This window comes from Rana temporaria, chromosome 1 (assembly GCF_905171775.1).
Source record: "Rana temporaria chromosome 1, aRanTem1.1, whole genome shotgun sequence".
Taxonomy (NCBI): Eukaryota; Metazoa; Chordata; class Amphibia; order Anura; family Ranidae; genus Rana; species Rana temporaria.
Window position 1 is genome coordinate 116,958,716 of NC_053489.1, and position 26,980 is coordinate 116,985,695.

The following is a 26,980-nucleotide window of genomic DNA, read 5'->3' on the forward strand; positions in this document are numbered from 1 at the left end:
CACATTCATATACTAGGGCCAATTTAGACAGAAGCCAATTAACCTACCAGCATGTCTTTGGAGCGTGGGAGGAAACCAGAGTACCCAGACGAAACCCACACAGGCACAGGGAGGATATACAAACACCAGGCAGGTGGTGTCATGGTTGGGATTTGAACCAGTGACCCTTTTTACTGCTAGGCAAGAGTGCTACCCACTACACCACTGTGCCAATCATATTGATTAATATATAAATACATCATAATGTTAGAATACCCACACACTATAATAAAGAGGCAGTTCATGCACAGATATAAAGTATGTAGCAGTATGTAGATATAGCTGCACATACATACAAATATTTTCTCTTCAAAAACATTGTGTTTTGCCCGCTGGTTGTTCCTAGAAATGTTTTCGACACAGAAAATAAAAAGAGAGGTGCTAAAAGACTTTCACGTGCCTCATTATCTCCAGACATTTTACTTCTGCAAGTCTCCTAATTTCTAGAACAAGTCTTTTTTCATCTCTCTTTTCTTGTATCCCTACAGTGCTAAATCAACACTTGATGAGAGATTGCTTCCTATTAGTTACCAGCTCCGCTGCTCTTTGATATGTCAACTTATTGAAACATATGTCTTGCTAATTGCATTTGCATGCTTGTGTTTGCTTTTACTCGCTTGAGATCGAGGGACTAAGATAAGACATCTTTACAGCTAGGATGCCGGTGAATTTTACAATTTAAAACAATCAGGCAGACTTTGTCTAACAAGAAGATGATTTTGTAAGGGGCATGTTTTGTAGTACAGGTGGACTGAACAAGTGTAAAATATTTACAGGAACTAAGAAATGGTCGCCACTTATTTTTCTGCTTTTTAATGTTCTGCTCTGCAATATTTTATGTTTTTTATGTTTTGATCATAATGGGAAATCATTTGTCAGTACAATCAGATTCTTTCAAGCAATGCTTTGTAGACCTATATTTAAGTGTTCTTGCATCCAGCCACCAAATAAACATTCTTAGACCCCTTTCACACTGCAGCGTTTTTTTGCAGGCGCTATTACGCTAAAAATAGCGTCTACAAACTGACCCTAAACAACTGCTGTGTCTCCAGTGTGAAAGCGGTTGCGCTAGCTAGCAGGATGGTAAAAAAAAGTCCTGCTAGCTGCTTCTTTAGAGCGGTGAAGGAGCAGTGTGTATACCGCTCCTCCACAGCTCCTGCCCATCAATGGGACACCGCGGCTATACCGCAGGCAGAGGTGCTTTGCGGCTGACGCACCCACCACCCCAGTGTGAAAGGGGCCTTAGGATTGTGAGACTTGATGAATGTTAGATGGCTGCCTTTTTCAACTGACACAAGAACCTACCCTTGGAAAAAACAAGCATGCAGCTTTCAGTAACAATATAATTCTGCATTTGACAACCACCATAAAACCCATACTTGGAGCCATGGATTATATTGTGGTATACTGTAAAACATGCACTGAATGCATTATGTATTATATATAATAATAGTGTGTATAATAGAGTGTAATTGTATAACTGTATATTAAAATGTGTGTATTCTGAAAGCAGACCTTGCACCTAAAAAGTGAGATCTTCTCTTCCTTGCTGAAATTAAATTCTGTGTACAAGTTTCCAAAAAGCACCTGTAGAGGAAAAATATACTTAAAATATACTTACTTTTCCCAGCTTATATGGTGTCCAGGCGAGGGTGATGTCATCCTTTTTCCAGAGAGATCTTGGGAATGTTGAGTAGCTCAAATCTCTTTGAGAAAACTTTCCCAGCACTGTGTTGCAACATCTCCTTGCAAGGTTTTATAGTACTCAGCATTTCCCAGGATCTCTTCCGTAGGGCGATGACGTCACCACCTGCACTATGGAAGCCGGAAGAAAGGTAAGTAATATATCTAACACCCCCTACAGATGTTTTTTTTGTTTTTACTTTTATTTAGTGTTATAGCAAGGGGTAGGGGAGCTGCAAATCATAAAATTAACCTTGCATGGATTGCAAGGTCCTCTTTAATCTTAAGTAAACTCTCCTTCATTTCCAAGGGAGCTGCCATTTTGGCCTCTGTTTAATCATCAACTGCCATGATGCTTGCATTTGTGATAAGTTATGACACCAGCCATTGGATGGTTTAACAGCATAAGCAAATGTGACATGTTAGGATTCCTGGCATGCTGGGAATGTAACTGTTTTCTGAAACCGTTAAATCGATAGGTTTACTTCCACTTTAACACCCATTCAACTTTTTACAGAGAAAAAAGTGTCTGTGTGTTCAACCAAATGCTTGTGATTATTGTAGGATATTTTTAGGTACAGCTGGCAAACTCTACAGCTGGTAAATATTGTCCTTTATTCTGCACAAAATAAAGAACGGTACATTCATTTCTTGTACATGGAAATAAAGAGTTACTCAATTAAGTAAAATTGTTGCAACGAGTTTGCCAACTGCAATATGAGTGGACAGATCTTTGACCACTGTCAAAATCAACAAAACGTTTCCAAATCTTTTGCCAGCTCACTTGTTTCCATTTATACATATTACCATATGGATTTGTCCCCCCCCCCCCCCCCCCGAGAACCTTACTGGCTAACATCTCTGCCACAGACACACTTATATAAAAACACTAGGTCTAACTTGTGTGCAAGCTAATTAACCTATCATTGCGGTTTTGAGAGTGAACCAGTGTAGCCAAGAGAAACCCACAGAGGAAGAACATACAAATTCCATGCAGATTGCCTAATGGAAATTTAAGTCAGGATCTAGGCAGTGTAAGGCACGAGTACCAGCCAATGAGCCGCTGTGCTCCAATCCTACGTTCCAATGTGCTAAGTTCTATTTTATGCAGTGTGAAGAAATCGCTATCACAAGCTAGAATTAGTTGGTGAATGGGCTGTGCAGTAAATACATTTAGAGCTAGTACTACACGTTGGTGATCAGACTTAAGAAAAAGCTAAGAGACCTAGGGAGATACTGTACATTATGGACAGGAATACATGTATCCTATTCAATAATATGTGGTCAGTATATTTTGTAAGCATAAAAAATATTTAATATTTTAAGTGCAATTGGTTGACACATGCCTCTTCTTTCTAGACTGCAGTTGTATTTACTGTTACTAAGGTGAGCACATTTGCCCCAATTACAAATAGCGATTCTAATGTTGACTGTTTTATCAAATAAATTGGCAATAATTTTGAATATTTTAATAAACACGTACAAATGATTCCAGGCCTTCCATGCTGGGTAGTGCACAGGATGTCATCTTGTGTTTTGCAAACAAATAAGGTGAGTTAAGCTTTATTGCCACTCATTGTGGCATTTCCATACCCAAATGAAAAAGGACCCATGTACATGTACAGACCATATTTTTCATCAACATTTTTTTTTTGCAGGCGGTGGTGGAAGACCTAACCAGGATACATGAGTGGGCTAAATAGGATGAGACATTTTTTTTGTGGACTGTCCCTTTAAACCCTTTCTATAACAGAACACATTACATGTTATACAATGTTACAGAAAATGTTTAATATCGCTATCATTTTGTTCTTGGTTTACTAATTGTGTGTTCATATTGTTTCACATATGCACACAACTATGGATTTTATTCAAGCTGAAGCCAAAAGTATAATACACTTTTTGCAAATCATCTGTTTTCCATTTTCGCATACTGTATAGTCAGGAAATCCATTCATTTATGACATATCATTTTTGCACTTTCAAGTGGGTAGAGGAATGTGACACAGCGCATAGAGACCCATTTAATTTGATCATTTTCCAGACGGAATGTAATTGCAAAGTATAGGTTTAGAGCAGGTTTAAACCATACATTTGGGTTTTTACTATTTCATGTTTTCTTTTTTATTCTCTTTCAGACACAAAGGAATCCTTCTCTTTAAAGTGTAACTAAAGGCAGAACTTTTTTTTTTCGTTTTGGAAAAATTAGAACACCTGTCAGTTTTTATTGCTGTATGTGCTCCATTAGGGACATTCACCCTGCCTATTTGACCTGTTTACCATTATACCAATATACGCTAATTTCATTATTTTTCTTACCAAAAAATATGTAGAAGAATACATATCGGGCCAAACTGAGCTAGACATTTTTTGGGAGGGATATTTATTATAGCGAAAAGTAAAAAATATAGCTTTTTTTTCAAAATTATCGCTCTTTTTTTGTTTATAGCGCAAAAAATTAAAACCTGCAGAGGTGATCAAATACCACCAAAATAAAGCTCTATTTATGGGGAAAAAAGGATGTAAATTTTGTTTGGGTACAGTGTCGCACTACTGCACAATTGTGGTTAATGAAATCTAGACATACCACAGGAAACACAACAGTCCCACCTGTCACCCAATATCTTCCTTATATTGCTGAGGGAGGTGGATTTTTTTTATTGTTTGGAGATATATTGGTGAAGCATGGATGCCCTATCTTGAATTACAAAGGTAAGTGAACCCATCTATACAAATAAAGATTTGCATTGAATCATGGAATCAGTTTAAATGTAGACATTAGCTTTCACATATTTTTTTTGTAATTCCCATGCCTACCAACAAGACAGAGGCCTCGTACACACGGCCAAACACATCGAGTTCCTCGGCCAGTTCAGCACTGAAGCCGCCGAGGAGCTCGGCGGGGAGAGAGCTCCCATAGAACAACGAGGAAATAGAGAACATGTTCTCTATTTCCTCGCCGAGCTCCTCGTCGGCTTCCTCGGCCGAAAGTGTACACACGACCAGTTTCCTCGGCAGAATTCAGCCAGAAACTCGGTCGGAAGCTGAATTCTGCCGAGGAAACTGGTCGTGTGTACGGGGCCATACAGTATATTGCCAAAAGTACTGGAACACCTGCCTTTACACACGCATGAACTTGCTCGCAGTCTACACTCTAATTCACCCCAAAGGTGTTCTATCGGGTTGAGGTTAGGACTGTGCAGGGCAGTGAAGTTCCTCCACCCCAAACATGCTCTTCCACACTATACTGCCAAAAGTATTGGGCCACCCCTCCAAATCATTTGGTGGAGGGGGGTTTATGATGTTGAGTTGTTTTTCAGGTGTTGGGCTTGGACCCTTAGTTCCAGAGAAGGGAACACTTAAGGCATCCGCATACCAGTACATTTTGGATCATTTCATGCTCCCAACATTAAGGGTGGGCCAACTCAATATTAAACCCTACAGGCTATGACTGGGATACCATTAAAGTTCATGAGCGTGTAAAGGCGCCCCAATACTTTTGGCAATATATATATATATGTATATTTATTTAATTATTCTGAAGACTATTTATGCTTACTTCTCTACACAATGTAGCTAGCAACATGGAGGCCTATACAGTTGCTTATAAGTACACTGACTTATAAATTACAATGCAGCAGAACTCTTCCAAATGACTATCAGTATTTATCTTCAGAACTGCGATAAATCGGAAGCCTAATGTTTACAATAATGAGTAATCTTAGACTTTTCTGGGAAAGCCAGAACAGGCTGGTGCCCTAAAAGTTTCATAGTGTACTACTCCAAGAAAACAGGTAACTGAATAAAAAATCTAGTAAAGCTAAAATAGTTGTCCTTGGCGCTGATCTTCTTCTGATGAAAGATGTAAACAGAAAAAAAAAAAAAATTCCTCTTCACACAATCTAATCTGTCCTTGAAAGTTAAACTACAAAATTACATAAACAGACTCAAAATAAAATGGAAGGAAAAAACACAACAAAAAAGTCACATATAAAAAATCCATACTGAAGAGTCACAAGCATAAAGACAATCTTATTTGTTATTACAAACTAAAAAGGCAGAAATTCATCAAAGACGTCTGGTTATAGTTTTTGGAATAATTTCTATCATAGGATAAGAGGAAAGATATTTATAAACGGCACTTAAAATAACTCAAACATGTTTGGTGATTAGTGTTCTATGAATAAAGTACAAAGGTAAACCTTTGCTAAAGCCTATATTTAAGAAACATCCATCCACGTCCAGGTTGTTGGTTTGTGATCACTAACAACTTCTATGTATTTTAGCCATCTATTTTTTAGTAGAACATTAACTAGTGAAGCCACAATACACATATCCAAACTTGCATCCTGAATGCAAATTGAGTACCTAAGTATTTTTTGCATCTAAAAACATCAACCTGATATGTTCTAGCTCTCCATTTGTGTGGCTAGTTTAGTTTTTCCAGGATTTTTTCCCTTTATTTTCACCCTGTAATCCTACAAGTAACACACTTCCTGCCCTAGGGTGACAATGCTAACTTACTGTACTGCATCAATAGAGAAGCATCACACAAGGCTCCATCCGACAGCAAATGTCCGATGGAGCCTACATACAGTCGGAATTTCCGACAACAAGCTCCCATTGAACATTTGTTGTCGGAAATTCCGATCGTGTGTACGTGGCATTAAGCTGAATTCTAAGAATTTAGCCACTTTGTCAAATCTGCTGGCTTACTATGCCACCTCGTTGATTTAGCTCTTTAATTTATATATGACAATTTAACTGAGGGTCAGGAGTACAAATCTCACAATGCTCAAAGTGCTCTGGCTGGAAAGGCACTGCCTTCACCTCCAGCAACAACTCTGTTCACACCTTCCCTCTGCTGCCCATTCACAGAAGGCTGTATAACTTGTAAATACACTAAATACAAAGCACTCTGTGATTAGACAGTAAGGGGGGTAGGATGGGCATAGTGGCTTCATACAACTCTGCAGCTGCAGGTGCTGGGATCAGAAGCTCCTGCATCAGAGCGCTGGAAGTATAGCAGTAGCTATGCTGCTGGCATTCAGTAAAAGTACAATTTGTAAATTAAAGAGGTGGCATGTATTTCAGCCACTTTGTAAACATTTTTGAAAATGACTAAATTCCTGGAGTTCAGCTTTAAGATAACATTGCAGAGCGTACAGGACACAGGACTTCTGTCAGGATCAGTAGTAGGAATGAGCTTTGGGTTCAGGTCAAGCATGGGATTGCAGCTAACTTGTTTGCAGACATGGTAAAGTAATGTGGCCATTTGACTGCCCTCCATTGATAATAATATTAATCAACTGCAAGCACTATCGAACTTTTGTCAGCTGTCTTAGAATGCCTAATAATATCAACATACAGTCAAAGCCTGTCATTGATTTGTGCAAGCAACTGTACGCAAACACCTGTCACTACCAGGGTCAGAGAAATGTTTGATTTTTACTGTGTATGACTGTAGTGCCCCTATGCATGAGACCTACATTTCTCTGCCTCTGTTGTAAACTTGAATGAATTTCTCTAAAATGTATATAGATACAGTGGTGACTAAGGACTTGTTTTAAAGTACTTTTAATGTCTGTTCAGAAAATATAAATACTTTTAGCGTGCATAATTTGGGCAGAGGCTCACTTAAGCTCAAGTTACATATAGTATGTCTAGTTAGTGAAAATTCTCTCTGTAAACATAATGTATACATTTTTCGTTTCAATATATATATATATATATATATATATATATATATATATATATATATATATATATATATATATATATATATATATATATATATATATATATATATATATATATATATATACTGTATATAGTCAATTTAAAAGAACATGGGGCAGCCATACTTGCATATTAGTCCACACTCTTACGGTCCAAAGGAAATGGGAGCCACTCACCATGTAAAAGCCATTAGTCAAATTTATTCAAACTCTCCAAGATGAGACAATTCCTTCTGATAAATCAGAAGCCCTAATGTCTTTCATTCATTTTGGAACTTACTCATAGGGTTACCTATATATACCTATGGATCCTATGAGTAAGCTTTAATTTAAGTGAAACATGTTGGGGCTTGTACTTTACCAGGACTAAAGGCTTTCATATGGTGAGGGGCTCCCTTTTGCTTTGGATTATAAGAGCAGTGCCAGGACAAGGTCATCCTACTCATGTTAGCCTTGTAACAGAAGGAAGGTGTCCCCATCCCTACAGTAAACTTATGGCGCCCAGGGTAACTTCCCTTCCTGTCCACCCCTTGTCTCGGCCCTGCATAGGAGTGTGGACTATTTAGAGCAGCCAGTGACTGCTGGGAGTCACCTCCCTGAGTTGGGTTTTGTGGAGGAGTGGTGCACCTTTGTGCATTGGATTGATGCAAACAATAAGGTTCAATGTACTCTTCAGTGTAGCTGAACTTCTCAACTCCTTATAACTGAGGTAATACTATCATATAATTAATGAATAAAAAAAAATTCATGTATCAGCAGAAGAATCTTAGCTGTATTATTATGTAAATAAAGAATAAAACTAAACTAGAAAAAAAATCAAGGATGATGTAGATATGACCTAATTTTACAGTAAGCATCTCATTTACTATGATTGTAAAACAAAAAAAAAAATGCTTTGGCTTTGTTATGAATAAAAATGAGATCAAACTGTTGTTGATTGCATAGCCCTTGAAGTGTAAAGAGTTCATGAATTGCATGTGATACAAAAGATCTGTAAAAATACAAACTGCTTTTTTTTTTCTGGAGAATCTGGGTGCATCATAATTTAAATAAAAAGTAAGTGAACTATGCTGAATTATCATCACATTTCAGAATGCTGCTTTTCTAAATACTCACTCGTGGTACTACATTTTCTTGCATAAAATCATAGCCATCAAAATCGATTATATTAGAGTCAGGCACTCATGACTCAATTTTCATTCTGTGTATTCAGGGAGCACGCTGTACAATCAATTTCGTTTACATACAATTGTTTTGTGATAGCTGATTTCCATTTCATTTGGATGTTATAAAAATCAAGTGAAAGTGAAAAACCACTAGGATTACCTTTCGATTGTAGAGGAAGTTCTTTAGAATCTAATATGACTGATACAAATTTGAGGCAACGTCAGTTGGTCTAATCTAAAGACATTAGGCTTTATCTAATAAAATATATTTGAAGCTAAAACTTTTTTTTTTTTTTAGTTCAGGATGAAGTGGGGAATTATGGATACCCCTGTGAGTTTTTAGAGTTGTCACAAAAGCAGAAGGTGAGGGTGGGGACACATCCTCTAGTGAAAGCTGTGTAAGATGGGATTGCCCTTTACTTTGAAAATAATTCCTCTACTTCCTGATGTGTCTCTAAGAAAGGAAGTGAAGGGAAATCTCCCTGAGGGAACCCATACAGCAAAATAAAAAATTAGAGGGGTCTTAATCACTTTTACTTAAGTTGAGTCCTGGTGCCATTTTAAAATGGTGCAGGGAAAGTGGCTATTTACTCCAGGGCAATTTTAAAATGGTGCCCGTACTTAGCGTCTCTTGTGGATCCTCGTCGGAACTAGCACTGCAACTGCCGGCTGTCAACCAAAGTCCAGCAGTAGGTCCCGGAGCTGAAATGATCTGCTCTTGGGCGTCCAATGCTTCTACAAATTGCTCAATAGGAGCGTGTTGTTGAAGTGAGTATTAGGCCTCGTACACACGACCGAGAAACTCGACGGTCGAAACACATCGTTTTGCTCGTTGAGTTCCTTGTGAAGCCGTCGAGAAATTCGACAAGCCAATTTTCTCCATTCCCGTCAAGAAAATAGAGAACATGCTTTCTTTTTGGCTCGTCGAGTTTCTCGACAGTTTCCTCAACAAAAATGTACACACGACCGGTTTCCTCTGCAAAAAAATATCTCCCAGCAAGTTACTTGCTGGTTTTTGCCGAGAAACTCAGTCGTGTGTACAAGGCCTAAGGCCTCGTACACACGACCGAGAAACTCGACGGGCGAAACACATCGTTTTGCTCGTCGAGTTCCTTGTGAAGCCGTCGAGAAACTCGACAAGCCAATTTTCTCCATTCCCGTAGAGGAAATAGAGAACTTGCTTTCTTTTTGGCTCGTCGAGTTTCTCGACAGTTTCCTCGACGAAAATGTACACACGACCGGTTTCCTCTGCAAAAAGATATCTCCTAGCAAATTTCTTGCTGGTTTTTGCCGAGAAACTCGGTCGTGTGTACGAGGCCTAAAGTAAAGGAGTGCCTGACCCTACTATATGCTTTTGGGGTTGATTTACTAAAGGCAAACCTGCTGTTCACTTGTTAACTGTTCACTTGTTAAGGCATTTTTTTCTTAGTTTAGTGAATGTGGGAAAAACGCACTTTGCAAACAATATCCAATCATGTACAGGGAAAATAAAATAAAATAAAATAAAATAAAAAAGTTATTTTTTTACACATGATTTCATTGTAGAAGTCAGCAGAGCTTGACCTCATTCACTAAGTTAAGTGTAATTTCCAATATAAAGCAAACAGCCAATTTGCAATGAGTAAATAAACCCCAGAAGCTGTGTTTAAAAAAAAAAAAACCTGCAACTTTTTTTTACAGAACTCCTTGATTTCTGATAAAACTTCAGCACTATCTGTTCTACTTTGAATTTGTAACATGGTGAAAATAGTTATAGTGCACAGTAGTTTTCTTTAATCTTTTATATGGGTAAGGCCATTTACACCTAGAAAAAAGACTACTCTCTCATTATTGGATACAATTTTTAAAGGTTGGATAATAATTATGGTCTTTAATCTAATTAGATCATCATTTATGTTCTAAAGGCTTGAACTGTAAGTAAACCCTCCTTTTGTTTTCAGCCAAGGAAGCTGCCATCTTAGCCTCTATTTACTCTGCAACTGCTATGATGCTGCACATGTGATCCTTTATGACACCAGCCATTAAATGGTTTGACAGTTTGGTTGAGAGCACAATGCATGTGAACAGCTAGCATTTCATTTGGGAATGTTAACTGTTTTTTTTAAACTATCAAATCAATGGGTTTAGTTCCGCTTTAACTGGTTTACGACCAGCCGCCGTAGTTCTACAGCGGCAGGTAGGCTGTCCTGCGCGAGAGCCCGTAGCTCTACGTCGGCAGTTGAAGCGGCCATTCCCGCTCCTGACTCCCGTGCGCATGCCCGGCGGTCGCGATCACACAGCTCCCGGTCCTGTCAGGGGAGAAATGCCTGACCGTCTGTTCATACAATCAGTCATTTCCCCCAGTGAGTCCACCCCCCCTACAGTTAGAACACACCCAGGGAACATACTTAACCCCTTCCCCGCCCCCTGGTGTTAACCCCTTCCCTGCCAGTGGCATTTTTATAGTAATCAATGCATTTTTATAGCACTGATCGCTATAAAAATGCCAATGGTCCCAAAAATGTGTCAAAAGTGTCCGAAGTGTCTGCCATAATGTCGCAGTACCGAAAAAAAATCGCTGATCGCCGACATTACTAGAAAAAAAAAATATTCATAAAAATGCCATAAAACTACCCCCTATTTTGTAAACGCTATAACTTTTGCGCAAACCAATCAATAAACGCTTTTTTACGAAAAATATGTAGAAGAATACGTATCGGCCTAAACTGAGGAAAAAAATATTTGTTTTATATATTTTTGGGGGATATTTCTTATAGTAAAAAGTAAAAAATATTAATTTTTTTCAAAATTGTCGCTCTATTTTTGTTTATAGCGCAAAAACTAAAAAACGCAGAGGTGATCAAATACCACCAAAATAAAGCTCTATTTGTGGGGAAAAAAAAGGACGCCAATTTTGTTTGGGAGCCACGTTGCACGACTGCGCAATTGTTAAAGCGACGCAGTGCCGAATCGCAAAAAGTGCTCTGGTCTTTGACCAGCAATATGGTCCGGGGGTTAAGTAGTTAAGCAAGCATTAGAATACAGTCTGCAATCTTTAGTCTTTTAATAAAGAGTATTTTATTTTATATATCTTGTCATAGTTTATGTGCCTAAAAAGTCCATACTATACATCCAGATGACACAATATATTGATTTTTAGGATGTGGCACTTTGATATCACCAGTTGTATCCACAGTGCTGCCCAGTGGATACTACCCAACATATTATCAAAGAGAATAACTAACTTTTTGATTTTTGTCCATTCAGGTAGGCTATAAAGCTAGCCATTCACATTACAATTAGATTTTCCAGGTTTTGTTTAATTCAGAGTATATCCAAACAAGGTAGCGTCCCATACCACATAGTTGTTAGTAACGTTAAGGGCCCTTTCGCATGGAGCCACTCCACTCTGTTTAGCCAGGGATCCATGAGCAGATCCCCTGCTGAACAGGAGTTTCGAACAGAACAGATGTCAGCATTTTGCAGTTGTTGTCTGCATTTGCATAGTGGACGTGACAGCTCTATTGGCAGCCAGATATAAACAGACTCGTGTCCATTTACATCAGGCTATCTCTGATCTATCATGTTTAGGTACATAAAAATGGAAAAGTACACAGTCCCCTTCTGGGGTTTTTTCCGAACCTGGACAGACTCGGAGGTAGGCAGTTGTAATTGGGCACAAGTCCATTTACATCAGCCTGCCTATAGAGCTACATGAAACTTCCAATCAGGTCCACCTGAAAAGCTAACAGTCAGAACTGATTGGAAAGCCATGTAAAAGGGCCAACGTTTCAAAAGGAGATTGTACAATCAGATTGCTATTTGTGTGGGCAGCTTTACAGGCTAGTTACAAGCTAGCACAGCAGTCCTCTACCTACAGGTTGCCATATATCAGCCCCTGCCATGAGTAGGCCTCACATTCAGCTCTATCTAATTGCAAGCCATAGAAGGCCATTGAATGCAAAGTAGCAGCAGGTGCCAGCAATCTATCTTAGGCACTAACAGGTGGGGTAATATCCTGCACAACAGTGCTTGCGTAGTCACAGTCATGATGTCATTACAAGCCGTAGCACAGGATATGACAATAATGATAGGGCATTTTTACTCCAGGATTTTTTTTTTATTTCTAGTGTTTTTTACACAACCTGACTGCTGACGCTAGGCGATATTTTAACCCCCACGTACACTGGGGCTTTATGTTTACTCCCAATACTATCGGGGCATTTTATACTTCCACTAACCACTAATACCAGGGTCAAATTTTTACTCCCACTGACCACCAATGCAGAGGCATTTTTATTCCTATTGCCCACGAATACATGGACATTTGTTACTCCCACTGAATGCTGACAAAGGATTTTTTTTTTATATATAACCGGCCACCAACACCAGGGTATTTTTTACTCCTACTGACCTTTTTGATAATGGCATTTGGTTTTACTCCCAATGACCTCCAAGACTAGGATATTTTTTACTCCTACTCTAGTCCAGCCCCCAACAGTCCAATGGACAGACCTTTACCTTTATTTAAAAAGTTTGCGGACACCCTAGCACATTGCAAACCGAGTTGAGGATTTTAATCAGAGTGGTAAGAGAATTTCAGCTTTCTACATGAGGGCGAAAAAGATTATGATTGGCACATTTCATTAAGCACACAGACTTCACTTATTTTATCTTTATTTTTCATCACAGTAATACATATACAGTCATATAGTGTCAAAAATGTCTCTGCTTGCCATGAAAAACACACAAAGCACAGCATGAGCTACGCTTAGGAATAACATTTACTATCTTTCTTTATTTGCTTGTTGAAGTGTGATTAAAAATATAACACAAAGACTGTAATGTCTAATTTCCTGTCTTTTTCTCTTGGCAAAGTGTGACTTGCTACTGAAGCAGCCCCATCGAGCATGTATTTCAAAGCCATTAGGTGCAGATTAATGACATTGGATTATTAATGCAAGATTACCTAAAGATGATAACGAGCATACAGACTGGGTGATTAAATATTTCATGGCTAAAGTGAGTGTTCCAAAGCTTCCGAGCACCATGAGAGAGAATTCAGAGGAAAAGCTAAAATGAAACCACTCCAAGTACATCCTTATATTCAAAGTAACAGATAAAATATGCAATTGAAGTACCATTAAAATAACCAGCTGCAAAATATTAACCACAAGCACAAACTGTAGCAAAAAGAGATACGTTGCCAGATGTAACCAGGGTAAGCTGTTCCACAGGGATAGATCAGAAAGCATTGCTGCATTTTTTACTTGCCTACATAAACAATACATGATTATATAGTCATTTAAAAAATCCCTGTTTCTTGATTTAAGGCTATGATCCTTGCTGTTCCTAAAATGAGAACTTTCCGGACTGGATTCACACCTTTCCTTGCATTGTCAATAATTAATGTACTGCCTTTGCCTTTGACACGTCAAGGCATCATAAACAGACAATGCATGTCAGCTCTTCTAATATGGATGTGAAAAAGCAAAAACCCATGGCCAATGTGTGTCTATAGGTTGAGGGGTGTTAAAATGTGTACTATGAAATGCATATGTGTAAATAGACCCTTGGATTCTTGCATTTGTATGTGATGAGTTTTTCTTGAAATCAATGGAAACAGATCAAAACCCATGTCAACATGAATTGTAATGCACAATAAAACCCAAGCTGAATCGCAGATCTTGGAAGGGGACCTTTACTTCCGACTTTGATTGTATTGGTCAAGCCAATGGTAATGACTTGCAATGGTTCATGAAACAAGTGCAAATTGGCCTAGTACTATTTTCTTTAGTAACTGTTCTTGTTGGAACTATTAGACCCATGGGGGTTGATTTACTAAAACTGGAGAGTGCAAAATCTGGTGTAGCCGTGCTCATTAGCCAATGAGCTTCTATCTTCAGCTTATTCAGTTAAGCTTTGAAAAAAACAAAATGGAAATTCCGGTTTTTATGCAGAGGTTCACTAGATTTTGCACTCTCCAGTTTTAGTAAATAAACCCCATTGTGTTGTTTAGGTTGTATGACTACACGTCTTAGTGATGGAGGTCCTCAATGTGATTTGTCCATATTGTATGATTTGTATGTTTAAATGAACTTTTAAAAACTTTAGTAAAAAGCATTTGGAAACAAAAAAAAAAAACACATGCCGAAGCAAATCAAAGGATAAATCAATGCATACCAATGTGCTGACGTGAATTATGACTTGCATTGATGGGCACTGCTACATGTCGACATAACAAGGAAGGGAGGGATGGTGCTACAACCTGACAGCCAGTATCAGATGGGAGCAGACAAGCAGGTGCCAGATCATCAGCCACACTATTGTTGAAACTTGAGTCCATACAAATCGATCGGCACACCAGAGAGCTGCAGTAAAATCCTCCTTTTATTAATCCATCTACAGGGATAAAACATGTCGACATGTGTTGTATGCGTTTTGATATGCTTTCATTGGTTTAAATAGAAAACCACATCAGGCAAAAAAGCACACCAACTTGCAAAGGTGTGAATGGGCCCTGAACGGGCAGGTGACTGTGCCTCTTTAAAAATATTTATTTGAATTATTGAATGATAATATACTGTCCACAGGTTCAACTTTAAGGCATAATTGCACCATGGCAACACCTGCATGCTAGATATGCTTTATTAAATTACCTTGGGGAAAGGCTTACAGTAGATATGTGGCCTTGCCTGATGCCACACAGCCTTTTCAGCAAAAGCATCCCTGCCTGGTCCTCCTCCCAGTGTGCATGCACCTTAAAGCTTCATTCGATCCTATGGGTAAGCCTCCAGTGTTCCAGCAAAGAATGGTTTACCTGTTTGGCAACAGCATGCATGGACACTATAAAAAGGATATTTTTACTGGAAAGGCTGTACGGCATTAGACAGGACTGCACAGCGAAGATCGCTGGAACGAGGAAGAAGGTTTGTCCAAGTAGGTAGCACTCAGAGGGGTAAAAGCAAATTATAAAATGATAATTGTACCAAAGGTACAGTTGTCTTTAAAGTAAACCTTTCCTGAGAGATATTAGGAGGCTGCAATTTCTGACCCCCTCCTGAAATTCTTTCTTTTCTGGGTATTGTTCTAACCCACTGCTTCTGTAGATTCTGGGTCACAGAGCTAGAACAAGTGTGCAGATTGAGTCAGAATCATTATCAATACACTTGTTCAAGATTAATGACACAGCATTTTCATTAATAGGTGTCAGTAATGGCAGCCTCCGTGTTTCTCAGAAAAAGTTTTATTCAACAGAATTTCAGAATAAATTTTCTTTAAGTTACCAGACAACAAATGATGCTTTGAGTTATTTTATTTAAAACAATACACAATGCATTACACCCATTTCACAATACCTGCACAAATGCACATATTACTACTTCTACTACTTCTACTACTACTGCCATTCCCAAAAAGTATACAAGTGAGAAATGGAAACTAATTTACAATCACAAATCCATTACAAAAATGACCTCCAATCTAACCTTATACATTCTGACTAAAACTAATTTGCTGTCACATGAGTCAAAAATTATTTATCCTAAGCACATTTTAAAATGGAAGAAGTGGAAATCTTCTAACAATACACACATTAGGTACTACTATTCGGGACAACTGACTTCTGGGAAATTACTGTTTTCTAAGGCACACCTCAGTGGGATCTTTCCTTTTACCTGATCTTTTTGTTCCTTTTTCAACATGGCCAGATATAAACACATTCTGGGTCACACTGTAGCACTTTAGCAAAGTGCCTGATAAGTCAAAGATAGATAAATCTCTACTGTGCAATTGTCACAAAAAAGATCAAAGCTTTAGGAGCTTCAGTGGTAACTAGCTTTTCTCACAGTAAACATTTCTATATCCAGGAATGCTAAGGAAAACATGGTAACTTTAAAAGATGATAGAAAAATAGAAAGAAAGAAAGAAAGAAAGAAAGAAAGAAAGAAAGAAAGAAAGAAAGAAAGAAAGAAAGAAGGAATGAAAGAAGGAAAAATCGTTTGAACTAGATAGATCAGCTGACAGTAAAGATGAACAAAACGATCTGCGTGTTGATCCATTCACAGACCTCAAAGTCCATCAAGTTCAGATTTATAAGGCAGTTGGCCTGTCTCTCCAAAAAATTTGAGACAACTGTATCCATGTGCAAAAATCTAAGTTCAACAAATTAGAGAGATCTGTTGAGATTTGTGCATTTATTCACTCATCTACGACAGATATACAGTATATCTACAATTTTAAACCACCAAAGAAAATAAAAATATGTCCATGAATAAAATGATGATAACTTGCAGAATACCATTTTGAAGAGTAAAATCAATACTACAAGAGCTTAAAATAGGAAGACATCTGTTGACTTTGACCATGTTGCTATGCATTCCACATGCGCAATTAAATTCAGTCCAAGGGCAGTCAAGCAGAGTTTTGGAGAGAGTAATTGGTCACTTTAGTAGCTGATAGTGATGATACAAAGAAGATGCAAAGAAGAAGATGTAACTGAAAGGAGCAAATATGGATGTGGAGATGTTTGAGGATAAACATTTTCCAATGTAGGTAGGCAGTAACTAAAAAAATGGTTTAGGATGCTATGGGAATTGGCTCACTTCAGAAAAGTTACTGACCAAAATTGAAGGTGTTACAGGATGTCCTATAAAAAGAATGTGGCAGTAATTAAGATTGAGCATTTCTTTGTGTTAGATATACTATCAAAATATCAAGAATTTTTTTAACGTGTAATTTGATTTAGAGCATACATTTATGAAGTGCATGTTGAGCCATTTCAAGATGTGCTTGTGAGACCTTTCGATGTGCAAAATACACTCATCACTGTGAGATGTATGAGTGGTGCATGCTAGACATTGATTATCTCTTCCAAGGCTCTACACAAGATACGTTTGACATTCAATGTATTTGAATGGATCAAAGCATCTCTGTAAGGACTCTTTTCTGTGAAGCACCTGGTCACACGTATTCTTATATGTTCTTTGACCATCTAACAGTTTTGTAGGCTGATTCATCCATCATATTACAGACATATACTTTAGAAATATTTAACTCAGCTCATCTGGTGGATTCTGGAATATGGTACACGTTTTTCTTCATAACTTTATAGGATTTTTTAAACAGAATACTGTGGGCAAGATTTACAATAATGGAGCCATTACTTTCCAAAAGCTCTGTCCTAACTCCCTCCTCACCAATTAGCCCTAACATGTATATATATATATATATATATATATATATATATATATATATATATATATATATATATATATATATATATATATATATATATATAATTTTTATAGTCTAGTAACATTGTGTAGATAAAGTAGTTTGAAGCTTTTTTAATGATGGGACACTCCTAAACCAAGACCTACTAAGGCCCCGTACACACGGTCGAACCAAACCGATGAGACTGGCCCGTCAGACCGTTTTCATCGGTTCACCTCTGAAGTGGCCGTACGGCCTGATATGTGTACACACCATCAGTCCAAAATACGATCGGGTCAGAACGCGGTGACATCAAACACACGACGTGCTGAATAAAACAAAGTTCCATGCTTCCAAGCATGCGTTGACTTGATTCTGAGCATGCGTGGGTTTTGAACCAATGCTTTTTTGTACTAACCATCGGTTTGGTCCGATGGGGCAGCGGTCCATCGGTTCGGTTTTGAAGCACGTTTAGACATTTTGGACCGAAGGAAACCAGACCGATAGCCTATACACACGGTCGTTTGGTCCGATGAAAATGAACTTCGGTTCATTCTCATCGGACCAAACCGACCGCGTGTACGGGGCCTTAGTCTATTACTAAGTCCAGCCAAGGAGATGGACCACAATAATGTATGTTTTATATGTGTTATTATTTTTATTACCTTCATAGGAGAAATAGTGTGGCTAAAATTGAATTGTGTATAGGTGTCCCCCAAGTCCAACAAAAGATTGTACTCTGTATCTGTCCATTTTGCATATTAGTGATGTTATTATTTATATATTGTCTTCTACATGTAAGAGATAGGAGGCATATTATTTCACCCACAATGTGGGTTAAAGCATGTCTCTAAGCCTAGGAAATAAATATGTTGAGTAGCTATTACTGGGTCCATGAGTTTGGTGTGCTCAACTACTTCACTTTATTTTCCAGATGTGCACTCTCAATACATTTTATATCACTGTCTTTTTTATCTGTTATTTGAGCCTATAGCAGATAAACAATGGTGACATGTTTCCAGGCATTACTAAAGATTTGGTCCTCAATGGCTATATGGGCTAGGCTAAAATCTTTTTATTATATATTAGGAGGCCTAGTTTAGGCATTGCACCAGAGTCCTGTGTCTATTAAATGCTCTCAGTTCCATAAAAGCTCAGATGCTGAGGTGGATGGGTGCTGAGACTACATTTTTAGTAAAGTTCACCTTAATCAAGATTTTCCCCAAAGCTCCCTATGCAATTCCATATCTTCTGAATCATACATACCAGTGTGCCTCCTATTTTAAATACAAGTGCACGTCCTCCAATTACGGATGCAACTCTTAGGGGGCTTCTTAATAAAACCTCTGGCCCCTTGATTTCCCTCTATACTGCCCTATGCTTGGGGCCATTAAAACTGAGAGTGAGAAGGAAAGAGCACATTGCACACAGGTAAAGTTTGAATGGCACGGAATGGCTGCTACTGTACTTGGCTGGAACAGGAAGTAACATGCCGTTCACATTTCCAGTTTTAGTGACCCATAGCCCCTAAGATGCACAACTATAATGTCCAGCCCATCCTGCAAATGGTAGAATGGGGGGGGGATATAAAGGCCAACAGTTTTTGTGTAGTGGCCCCCCAACAGCTGCATGTGTAATAGGAGGAAGTGCACCATTTAAAAAAGGAGGAGCGCTGATATGTATTATTTAGAGGGCATGGCATTGCATAGGGGTTTCTAGAAAAATCTTGCTGAAGATGAACTTACACTTTAAAGTTTATGTCTGGGCAAAAAAAGAAATGCTACAAATAATGAAAAATACAGTGTGCACCTGGCTTCCTGTTTGAGATGATAACACAGTGCCTCTGCTGCACTGAGAATCCAAAGCAGTGCTGTCAACCTTGCCTACATCTCCTCTGCTGGATTAGAGAACACATCTTCCTTAAGCAATTTAGATGTGGATATGGGGAGTTGCTCTGTAGAATAGCAGAGGATAACTGGGGAGGACTGACAACACTGCATAGTATTTCAGTTTAGCAGAGTCTGCGTTGTCAGCTCACTATTAGTTTGGAGCTCGCTGGATTTCTGGTAGATCATCAGATATATTCTGTACTTGCAGTATTTTTAAAGAGACAACATATATGGATATGTGAAAGCATTGGACATATGTACTAAATATGTGGGTTTTGTTTGCCCAGACATACACTTTAATACTAAGGGGTCAGAGGTAAATATTTTTATTTATTTATTTAAGTTGGAGGGTAAATCTTTTAAAGTGACCTATTTTCTACATTTACATTTTCTATAGAAATAGACAAGTGGTAGATAGTCTTTACTCTAAATTTAGCCAAGACTCTGAACTCCTACATTTCTGCCACATGATTATATCACCAATTTAAACTTTTGAACATGAATCATACAGAGCTCTCTGTTATATAGAGAGGGCCTGAACAAAGACAACATTGCAATCTCTGGAACTGTACTGTAGACATATACGGGTCTTAAATAGACGTATTGTTCTGGCATGTTGTTAGGCAGACAGTATTCACTTTACCATGAACTTGTCTGCTCATCTGCCTCTTTATGATCTCCCTTCATAGTGCACTGTAAATAAGTCTAGTATTAAATAAAACACAAAGACTGCTCTTTATGATCTGTCATTGGCTTAATCACATCATTTTACATCTGTAATCACCAAAAATGAGAAGAGAAATGGCACAGTCCATTTTCCTGTATGAATATTCATCCAAGTTAGTGTGGCACTTGTTGTAAATTTATATGTGATAAAACAGAAATTTGGGGAGCAGTATAGAACTTACTGAGCACTCCACCAAATCAATGACTACAAGATGGATAAAGCCAATTAATAGGAAGTGGAATCTGAATGTGATTTGTATCACTGTAGTTGTATTTTCTTCTTTAATATAAGTGCTGGTTTAATTTAATTGTAGACAGATTTGTGATTTTTTTTTCTATACATTTAGATCCAAACTGACAAACTGTCAGTAAACAGAATCTCTTTGTAAATGACCCATTTTGTGTATCTCGGTATGCCTACAATGTTTCGTTGATTCTGTCCTGTAAATAGTAGGGATACTGCTTCTGTAAAGTGTCCCCTACAAACCCTTTCCTTTACTTGAGTCTGTACAGATTTCTGCTAAATACCTGTTTAAGAAAATGCAGTCTCTGCATGTTCATAGAACACTGGATGCACAATAGGTTTAATATACAGGTACCACTGCATTAATCACAGCAGTCAAATTACCATGCATGTTTTTATTGTATTGCACTTCCGTGGCAGTCTGAAACTCTAAAATGTACATATGTGCATTGTTTTGCCTGCCAAAATCTTTTATTCTGTTTAATCGCTCTAACCATTCACTTGTCCCCCTGAGTGGTTGTAGAGCCAAGGAGGGGACATATCTATTGGCTTATGGAGCTTTGTAGCTCTTACTTAACCTACCTAATTGTAACACTATGAGAGAGAATAGTGCGTAGGTCCTACCTCTACTTTCTTCTTACTGTAAGATGCCCAAAATGTTCTGTTCTAGATCCCAGTGTCTGAAATCATGTTATATTTGTGGCAACCCTTGCCTACACCATAAGGGTTGACTTCTCGTTTAGTCTAGGGGAGAGTTTTTGCCTTTTAACTTACTCAATCCTCCACTTCACCGGCAAATAGTGCTCCTTCTTGCTCCAGCGGTGGACTGTCCCTCGGCATACTCACATCCACTGCAGCACTGTGAACCCTAAATTGGTCTTGATGATGTCAGGACCTTAGACTGCTGAAGTATGGGGGAAAAGACGCTGCAGGGACCTGTATAGTAGCACGGGGGAGTGGAGGATCTGGTAAATAGATATTATTTTTTCTGTTCCCTAGACCGAAACTGGCAATTAAATGAATTTTAAGTTTCCCAGATATAAGCGTAGAAGGTTTATTCTACTTTTTGCAAACAAAATGCTAACTGCCCCCACATTGATTTAAAAAAAAGTGCATTTATTAAAGCTTAAGTTTAGTTATTTTTTTTCTTAATCAGCACAAGGGACAGTCGGGTATTGAACGGGTAATGTCCCTTGTGCCGGTGGAAGCTCTGTTTGGTGAAATGCTCCTTCTCCGCCCCCCCCCCCACTTCTGCAGCTGTGATATTTCATTGCTGTGGGGGTTACACAAGCTGTTGGGCCTGCCTGTCCTCCCTTTTTGTCCCATGCTTCATTCATAGAAGCTGTACTATAACTACCTACAGTGAAAAGCACTCTATCAATGGATGAATAAAAGGTTAACCACCTCCATTCATAGAATGCTTTTCATTGGGAAAAACACTAGTACGGCTCTTATGAATGGAGCCAAGGGGCAGAATGGGTAGCTATAGTCAGCAATTTTGACAGTGCTTGTGAGGTATACAGAGGCTCATATTAACCCCCACAGCACCAGAAAATCACAGCTGTAGGTTATTGGGGAGAGCAGAGGAATAAGAATTTCAGGGAACAGAACAGCCACCAGCACTAAGGATACTTCTCATATAATGTGAGTTCCATTGCTTGTGCTGATTTAAACGAAAATTACAAAATGTAAGCTTTAATTTTTGCTTTGGAGCCTGCAGAGAACTGCAACCATTATCAGCGGATTGCGGGTGCAATACTGTACACAGGCTTCTGCAGACTATTACTCCAGCTGCAGGTACAGACTGTTGGTTACAGGGCTGGAGGAAGTATAGCAGTGGCAGATGAGAATTCTAGTCTCTCTAGTTACAGATTACAGGAGCCTATTGAGAGAATAAATTCTTTAACCATTAAAGTGATTGTAAACCTTTTTTTTTATAACTGCGTGGTGAGCTTCTACATTTACAACCACTTTAAAGTGGCTCAGTTTTTTTTTTACCTTTGTGTATTCTATGCATGAAGATAGAAAACCTTCTCTGCGCAACAGTCCCCCCAGCCCCCACAATATTTACCTGATACCCATCTCGATACAGAGCCTCAGCTCTCCGGGGACTTTCCCTCCTCATTGGTTGAGACAGACTGTCAATCACAGCCAATGAGCCTGCTCGGGTGCCCCCATTGCAAGCTGCTTGCTCTGCATGCACTCGGCAGGGAGAGGCCAAGAGTGCCGGCGAGGGACCTAAGAATAAAATGATTGGAGCTGTTCTGTGCAAAACTACTGCACAGAGTAGGTGAGCATAACATGTTTTTTTTTTTTTTTTTAAAGAAAGCAAATTTAAAATGTAATCATTCCCCCATCTACACAAGTGAGGTGGATGGAGGAATCCTCACTGATGTGTTATTTTATTATGATTGCAGGAACTCCTCCACTGTCAGAATACACTGATCAGCTCTGCAGCCGATAAGCTGCAGCCTTGATCAAACAACAATTTTCCAAAAAGTGGGAATGGCCATAGATGGATTTCAAATTGGCTGGACCCTGCTGAACCTGTCTAATTTTGATCCATCTATAGCCAGCTTAAGAGAGAAAGGGGCGATCAGTGTGGCGGGTGCTGTGGAATATGACAATCGCTTTGCAAGCCCGATCCCAGTACGAACCTGGCTATCCAGGAGCTGTAGATGTCATCTCTATTAAGCCCACAGTATATATAGTTTTCCAAAATGGAAACAAGCAGAGTACAATACGGATACTGCTATGTAGTTTACAATTGTACAGTTTAGTACTGCACACAAATATACAGGGACTATTTACTCCAGGAAATGTAATCTATTTAGCCCAGTAGAATCTGTCAATCGTCATCTTTTGCTTTTTTGTTATACAGTATAGGTAGTTTGAAGAGGACACTGTTGGCCAAGCTTTCTAAACAGCTTTCTAAACAGTCTAATAAAAATAATAATACGTATTAATAAATACAATTATATTATAATAAATAAAATTAATACTAAATAAATAAATACAAAATAAATTAAATCAAATCAGAGAAAATGTTGGGGAGAGGTAAAAATCCTTACACGAAGATCTAGAAAAATCTCTAACATCAAAACCCAGCCAATAATTACTCTTAAGATCCAACCGCTGTACACTTTTAAAAAAAGTTAATTGAATATTGTCTACAAGAATATAGAAAAATCCAGCAGAAATATAACAGTTCAACGAGAGAATACATTAAATATTACTATCTGAGACTTGTGGGTGAGTGTCTAAGGTGAAAGTAGCACCGGTATAGAACATTTACAGGCTGTGTTTGATTTTTTTTTTTTTTGAGAAGTTACTTCTGTGACTTATGGGTACGTTTAACAGCTAAACTTGAAGGCTTCAAGTGCTTATTGGAGCCACAAAACACTAAAGTTAAAGCAATAGCCAGCCTATTTTTCTGCATTGTTAATCTGTAGGGTGGACAATGCTATGGTTTCACTGAATACAAAATATATAATATGTTGTTTGCCAACAGCACGTTGTTCATCAATAATAATATGGATGTATTGTGCCTGGTGAGGGGAGGCTGCTTGTCTGGTATACCAGAGTAGCATCCTCTATGTGCACCTAAAGCAGCAGACACAACCCAGATTATTATGATTACTCATATCTATGTTCATTCCATTATAATCATCTCTGAATTTAACATAAAGCTTTATATGTTGCATGTGGTTTTCATTTAAATTAGCATCATTTTTAAATCCAGTGGACCTTAACTTAAAACAAGTCATATTTTTTTTCCAGCCATTAGCAAAAGTAAAGCAGGTTTGCAATTATCAGAAATCTTTGATTTACCTGCACTGGTGCCTGCACCGCTTGTGAGGTCCCCACCCATCAGACCACCTATGAATTAAAGAAAGAAGGAGCAAAGTCAGCATTGCTATGATTGACCACAGACACCACATCTTAACTCACTTCCATAAACCGTTTAGGACCATTAGAAGAATTTGTACTATGAACATATTTTTTTTCTGTTTCATGATGGCAATAAAAATAACCTTGAGGTCTAGCAAAATACCATGGGCAAACCTTTTATGAACATTTTCTCAACAAAATACTTTTGGTGGAACCGATTAGGATTTAAAGGTAAATTCAGTCAAAATAAAAATAGCTGAGTTGGTCGAATTTTGTTCTGCATTCATCTTGTGTACCTGGTTGTAGATTCTGACATCTTTAATTTACATAAACTGGAGGCAATGCTGATCAGTGCATTTACTAGTTCAAGCACCATCTTTTTACTAAACATGTGCTGCTGTGCCCACGTACACTGGGACTAGAACTTTATCCCAATCAATGCATAGAAACGTGATCATTCGGCAGTCATTTTATTTCCATTTTTATTTGCATCCGTGTAAAAATATTAACACTAAGTTTGACACAATCCATGGATCAGTAATGATCCCCATCTTCTGTTTACTCATCTTTAAACTGGCCTTACACCTGTAGAATTTCCTTCAAACATTCAGATGAGAAAGTTATAAAACTGCTAGTCTGACCAGTAAACGGTGCCTTCATGGACTCAACTAATTTTGTTCAATTACCATGTCAATGTCTCGATTTGTAGAACAAACATTCTACTTCCAGCTTAACTTTAATCACAAGTGCATGTGATTAGACTAGTTATGATTTTTTAGCTGGGAGCAAAATTCCCATAATATTCACCAAAATCTTTCCATCATTCACATTTTTCATTTGATTTGGTCAAAACTAATTGTCACATTGTCCCCTTTAAGTCTCATAAGAACATTTTTAGAACTACACATTTCTAATACAATTCTACAGATGTAAGGCCATCTTTAGTTAAAACATGTCTGGGAGGTTCCACTGCACAGAATCATTTCACAATAAACAAGCAAGTTTCACTATACTGGATTGTATGGCACTCCGAGTATGGTCAATTAAATGATTCTTAGATTGTGGTAGTTAAGGGAGTGATTCTACTTGTTATCTGGAGTTTATCTTTAATTGGTTGGAATTCAGAGGCTAAACTCCTCTTGTTAAAGAAATGATTGGGTGTATATAAAATGCGTATGCTAGAATATAAATAGCTATATACACATATCTGATATTTTGAAAGGTAAGTCAATATAACAATGTATATGGACATGAGTGCAGTCAGAAGTACAGGTACAATTCAACTACTCTCAGGCCTCGTACACACGACCAAGTTTCTCTGCAAAAACCAGCAAGAAACTTGCTGGGATTTTTTTTTTTTGCCGAGGAAACCGGTCGTGGGTACATTTTTCGACGAGGAAACTGTCGAGGATCACGTCGAGCCAAAAAGAGAGCATGTCTTCTTTTTCCTCGACGGGAATGGAGAAACTTGCCTTGTCGAGTTCCTCGACAGCCTAACAAGGAACTCGACGAGGAAAACGATGTGTTTAGCCCGTCGAGTTCCTCGGTCGTGTGTACAAGGCTTCAGGTTAAATGCTGTACAGAGCACTGCAACTGCATAAACATTCAAATTATGTTAGGCATATACATTTGAATCAATTAGGAGGAAGAAGCAGTTAAAGCTGTTGATGACGCTTATCACAAGGAAGTTGTCTATTCTACTTAGGAGATCGGTCTTCGTTTGCCAATAGGTATTTGGCGCAACCATAGACATAAGATTATCACCTATTCAAGCAACTGTTATGTGGTGTTTATAGATGGTTTAAATTATTAAGTGGCCCTTCCCCTACTGTTCCCTGCTCTTTTTTGCTCTTTTCTGCTCTTTCTTCTTTCCTTTCCTCTTTTTCCCTTTCCATGACCTTCTTTAGGTCGTTCATTTCCTCTCTTTTCCTTTTTTTTTTTATTATTTACTTTGAATTCTCTATATGTTATCTGATCGGAAACAATGACACCCGCCTGACGGGAGTCGTTTTCTGCTCCTAAAGACGACCGATGATGTTCATTACTTCCTATAAGACATCAGGAGTTAAGCTGTGGGCGATAGCCATTGGGCTGACTCAAGTTACGTGTTTGATCACGATCGTCACTTTTATGTACCATTGATTATTGTTTCCTTTTGTATTATTCCTTTTTTTTTATGTGTTGTTTATACGCTACCAATAAATACATTTTCAACTCTAAATTATTAAGTGGTTTATGTAAGAGACCAAAAACTGCTTTTGCATATATATATGAAAAGGTCTCAGAAGCTTGCCTAAAGCCTCGTACACACGACCGAGTTTCTCGTCAAAAACCAGCAAGAAACTTGCTGGGAGATATTTTTTTGCCGAGGAAACCGGTCGTGTGTACATTTTCGTCGAGGAAACTGTGGAG

General features: G+C 38.3%; 1 protein-coding gene across 16 annotated transcripts in view; it reads right to left on the minus strand.

Annotated features, from left to right (window-relative positions):
* Positions 1-26,980, minus strand: part of MEF2C (myocyte enhancer factor 2C) — a 375,780-nt gene that overhangs the window by 26,832 nt on the left and 321,968 nt on the right. For 8 of the 16 annotated variants that reach the window (XM_040341964.1, XM_040341978.1, XM_040341939.1 and 5 more), the window contains 2 exons: positions 24,509-24,556; positions 14,789-15,007 (listed from right to left, as the gene is read on the minus strand). In XM_040341964.1, the coding sequence (XP_040197898.1) occupies positions 14,789-15,007; positions 24,509-24,556 (267 nt within the window). The remainder of the gene's footprint in view (positions 1-14,788; positions 15,008-24,508; positions 24,557-26,980) is intronic. The other 8 variants (XM_040342013.1, XM_040341991.1, XM_040342018.1 and 5 more) reach the window with 1 other exon arrangement.